Below are 5,155 nucleotides of genomic sequence, written 5' to 3' on the forward strand. Positions count from 1 at the left end.
TTCTGACACATGTGACCACCATGTTTACATAAAACCCTCCAATGGCAGGTCACCGTCTCTCTGGTGTCTTAGCGCATAGTGCAATGAATTAGGAATGGGGGCGAAATAATAGATCGCTTCTTGGACTTTTATCCATTTGGTCTGATGTCCATTCAATATATATTTCTAAGCTTCTTCCGGATACCCACCAAGGAGGACCTGTTAGCCCGTTGGGGCCACCTTACCGGAGCCAGTGAGCTTGTTTGGTACATCTGGTGCCCATAGAATATATGTCTACATTCTAATCTCCTTCCCAATACCCACCAAGGAGGACCTTTTAGGCTGCTGGAGCCCCCTTACCACAGCCAGTGAGCTTGTTTGGTACATCTGGTGCCCATACAATACGTCTACATTCTAAGCTTCTTCCGGATACCCACCAAGGAGGACCTGTTAGCCCGTTGGGGCCACCTTACCGGAGCCAGTGAGCTTGTTTGGTACATCTGGTACCCATACAATACGTCTACATTCTAAGCTTCTTCCCAATACCCACCAAGGAGGACCTGTTAGGCTGTTAGAGCCGCCTTAACGGAGCCAGCGAGCTTGTTGGGTACATCTGGCTACCCCGGCACTGCAAAGGGCAACTGCTGGCACAAAGAAAGAAAACGCATTCGCCTGATCCTTGGCCCGGTAGCAGTGGCCCCTCTCTTCCCCTCCACTCCAGCTGTGGTATGTCCCCTGGCATCTTAAAGTCTAATAGATCTGTATTAGCTGTGATGACATCACGGATCCTTAGACCTGATGGATCCCGGGGGGCAGAAGAGGCTGCGGGGACCGGTCTACGTTTGTTCCCGCCTAGCAGTCAGGCCGGACCGGGGATCAGGTGAGTATATCATCTTTATTTGAGCCGAAGATCACCTCCAGGTGCCTGGGCACAGCTGTGGCTTCTAATTCACAGGTGACATGATGGTTTCTGTATAGTTTTATTAGTCTAAGTCACATTAACAAAAAACATGTTTCCTGTCTGTATAGGAGCCGGAAGTACTGGGAGAAATGAGTAGGAGCAGGAAGTACGGGGAGAAATGAGTAGGAGAAGGAAGTACGGGGAGAAATGAGTAGGAGCAGGAAGTACGGGGAGAAATGAATAGGAGCAGGAAGTACGGGGAGAAATGAGTAGGAGCAGGAAGTACGGGGAGAAATGATTAGGAGCAGGAAGTAAGGGGAGAAATAAGTCACCAGCCCGGAGTTCCGCTTCACCCCCCATGCAGACCATTGGTTATTCCTTCCCCCGTCCCATGTATGGGGAGGAAGACGATCACTCACCCGAGTGGATCCCCTGACGATCTCGGACAGCTGGCGGATCGGGCTGGTGCTGGAAGTTACAGTGTTGTTGGTCTCCTGCTGCGTGAAGTGTCTGAAAAGATAGAAAAATGAAAATAATGGAAATGAATTTGTTCGGAGAAACAATTATACAAACCGCACGGCGCTGGTCATATTTATTTCACAACCGCTCCTTTCCCATCTACATCATTCATCTTAAACAGTGGGGTACATCCTCTCCCTCCCCCCCTCCCCCCTCCACCGCGTCAGGATCCTCCGAGAATTGTGATATCAATTTTCTTCATTCAAAATAACCTCTGAAGTGCATACGGGACACAAAGGCTCCACGACGGGGGTGTCTTCTTATTACAGAGGAAAACTGCGGAGCCCCATATGTAAGACTGTAATGTGTTCAGAAACATGGAACGGGAAGCTGCAGTTCCATCCGGTTCTAGTAGTGAGAAAGGAGGACAAGTAGATGAACAACCACCATACACCGCTCATAACGTGAAGGGCGCGCGGGCTTTAGAAATGTTGCCGTGCAATACTGACCAACCTTGCCGGTTACCTGGTGCAGCTCTTGCAGCTTCAACAAAACTCAAACATTATATACACCGATCAGCCATAACATTCTGAGCACCCCCCTAATATTGAGTAGGCCCCCCTTCTCCTGACCCGTCCAGGCATGGACTCCACTAGACCTCTGAAGGTGTGATGTGGTATCTGGATGCCCCCCCCCCCTAATATTGAGTAGGCCCCCCTTCTCCTGACCCGTCCAGGCATGGACTCCACTAGACCTCTGAAGGTGTGATGTGGTATCTGGATGCCCCCCCCCCCTAATATTGAGTAGGCCCCCCTTCTCCTGACCCGTCCAGGCATGGACTCCACTAGACCTCTGAAGGTGTGATGTGGTATCTGGATGCCCCCCCCCCCTAATATTGAGTAGGCCCCCCTTCTCCTGACCCGTCCAGGCATGGACTCCACTAGACCTCTGAAGGTGTGATGTGGTATCTGGATGCCCCCCCCCCCTAATATTGAGTAGGCCCCCCTTCTCCTGACCCGTCCAGGCATGGACTCCACTAGTCCTCTGAAGGTATGCTGTGGAATATGGCACCAAGCCGTGAGTAGCAGATCCTTTAAGTCCTGTAAGCTGTGAGGTGATCGGCCTCCATGGATCGGACTTGTTTCTCCAGCACATCCCACAGATGATGGATTGGATTGATATCTGGAGAATTTGGAGGTGGAGTCATCACCTCAGACTCCTTGTGTTCCTCAAACCATTCTTCAACCATGTGTGCAGTGTGGCAGGGTGCATTATCCTGCTGAGAGAGGCCACTGCCATCAGAGAATACTGTGTCCATGAAGGGGGGGACTTGGTCAGGCAGAGCCAGCTGTGCCCGCCCCCTCCCCCGTCTGTTCCGCCAGTCAGATCGGACAGGGGAAAGGGGGGAATCCCTGCAGGGAGCCGTGAGTGACCGACACGGCTCTTTGCAGGGAGATGATCGAGAAGTGAGCGAGCGACGGTGTTCCCTCCTTGCCCGATCTACTGAGCCGACCTGTTACAGTCTCATTGTCACATGTCGGCTCAGATTATGAGGCTGAGTGAAAATCACCCCCCTCATAGTTCTCCTTTAATGGAAGCCGTAGGTAAGTCCGAACCGTTCCCAACTGTGACAAAGCGACTCCCAACAGGTCCAGTTATAGACAGAGCGACTCCTAAGGTACGCGGTCTGCGATAAAACCTGTCGCTGGCGAGTTGCGGCCAGCGAGAAGGTTGCTCGTGCGGCACGACGGACCTCCTGCAGACCGGTTCAGATCCGTCTGCTGCATTAGCGGGAGACTCTACACCGGGGGTGCCCACGATTTCTGTGTTAAGATCTACTTTTCAAATGAGATCTACCAACGAAAAAAAACCTCCCTCGCTCTCTCTCTCCTGGCTGTCTCTCCTCTCTCTCTTTCTGTCTGTCTCTCCTCTCCCTCTCTTTCCTCGCTCCCCTGGCTGTCTCTCTCTCTGGCTGTCTCTCCTCTCTCTCCCCTGGCTGTCTCTCCTCGCTCTCTCCCCTGGCTGTCTCTCCTCGCTCTCTCCCCTGGCTGTCTCTCCTCTCCCTCTCTTTCTGTCTCTCCTCTCTCTCTCCTGGCTGTCTCTGCTCTCTCCCCTGGCTGTCTCTCCTTGCTCTCTCCCCTGGCTGTCTCTCCTCGCTCTCTCCTCTGGCTGTCTCTCCTTGCTCTCTCTCCTGTCTGTCTCTCCTCGCTCTCTCCCCTGGCTGTCTCTCCTCGCTGTCTCTCCTCACTTTCTCTCTCCTGGCCGTCTCTCCTCTCTCTGCTGTCTGTCTCTCCCCTCTCTCCTGGCTTTCTCTCTCTCTCCTGGCTGTCTCTCCTGTCTGTCTCTCCTCGCTCCCCTGGCTGTCTCTCCTCGCTCTCTCTCTCCTGTCTGTCTCTCCTCGCTCTCTCTCCTGGCTCACCTTGCTGTATTTTGCAGTGTAATCTAATATTATTTGATGTAATACATAGGAGCACTACAACCCCCAGTATCCTCCAGGAAGGTGTCGGGGAGCTCGGCTCAGCAGACTCGGGCTAATAGGTAATCATGTGAAGATGCTTGGGGGGGGCCTCAACGGTGGTGTTAAAGAGGGTGGACGGCCAACGACGGCTTATGCAGAGACATTCATCTCCGCACAGTCAATATTTAAGGGGCGTTCGGCCTCGCCGGGCAAGTATGGAGAAAACCGTAAAACCCTCCGTGCGGAACGGCACTGCGCGGCACTCACCGGCGGTACAGGACACGTACAGTACATACGTGACGGAGCATCTGAGGAACGCGCCTTTCATTCCCATACATCCCGCGCCGTTATCTGATGGCAATTATTACTAAGAGGTCAAAGCTAACCGTTTATACTATGACCCCGACCTTCCCGGACAGATATACTCGGGATCGCTATCAGCCGATGGATACGGATACATACCAGACACCCATCCGGTCTTCTTACAGCGGAACACAGAGAGCAAAGATTTGTTATGGGGAATGTCTACATCCTGCTAAAAACAGCAGAGCACTTCCTGTGCCTAGACACGCCTGATATCAGAGCATTTCCTGTGTCTAGGCACGCCTGATAACAGTGCATTTCCTGTGTCTAGGCACTCCTAATATCAGAGCGCTTCCTGTATCTAGGCACTCCTGATATCAGAGAACTTCCTGTGTCTAGACACGCCTGATATCAGAGCACTTCCTGTGTCTAGACACTCCTAATATCAGAGCACTTCCTGATCCTATACATGCCGGATATCAGAGCACTTCCTGTGTCTACGCACTCCTAATATCAGAGCACTTCCTGTGTCTAGGCTCTCCTGATGTCAGAGCACTTCCTGTGTCTAGACACTCCTAATATCAGTGCACTTCCTCTGCCTAGACACTCCTGATATCAGTGCACTTCCTCTGCCTAGGCATTCCTGATATCGGAGCACTTCCTCTGCCTAGAAACTCCTGATATCAGAGCACTTCCTGTGCCTAGGCACTCCTGATATCAGAGCACTTCCCCTCTCTAGGCACTCCTGATATCAGAGCACTTCCTGTGCCTAAACACTCCTAATATCAGTGGCATTACTCAGTAAGATTACTGACAATGGGCCACTTCCTGCCGTCACACTCCATGTAGTCATTCTCTGAGGACTCTGTGTGTCTCTGAGGACTATGTGTGTCTCTGAGGGCTCTGTGTGTCTCTGAGGGCTCTGTGTGTCTCTGAGGACTCTGTGTGTCTCTGAGTACTCTGTGTGTCTCTGAGGACTCTGTGTGTCTCTGAGGGCTCTGTGTGTCTCTGAGTACTCTGTGTGTCTCTGAGTACTCTGTGTGTCTCTGAGGACT

The 5,155-nt window shown here is 52.2% G+C and overlaps 1 protein-coding gene across 1 annotated transcript in view; it reads right to left on the reverse strand.

Moving 5' to 3' along the window:
- Window positions 1-5,155, reverse strand: part of LOC108802163 (t-SNARE domain-containing protein 1-like) — a gene marked incomplete at its 3' end in the record, with an annotated part of 95,934 nt that overhangs the window by 88,854 nt on the left and 1,925 nt on the right. The window contains exons 3-4 of the mRNA XM_018574031.1: window positions 3,890-3,895; window positions 1,300-1,390 (exon numbers count right to left, since the gene is read on the reverse strand). Of these exons, the coding sequence (XP_018429533.1) occupies window positions 1,300-1,390; window positions 3,890-3,895 (97 nt within the window). The remainder of the gene's footprint in view (window positions 1-1,299; window positions 1,391-3,889; window positions 3,896-5,155) is intronic.

Source organism: Nanorana parkeri, unplaced genomic scaffold (genome assembly GCF_000935625.1).
Source record: "Nanorana parkeri isolate BGI_ZX_2015 unplaced genomic scaffold, ASM93562v1 scaffold2687, whole genome shotgun sequence".
NCBI classification, from domain to species: Eukaryota; Metazoa; Chordata; class Amphibia; order Anura; family Dicroglossidae; genus Nanorana; species Nanorana parkeri.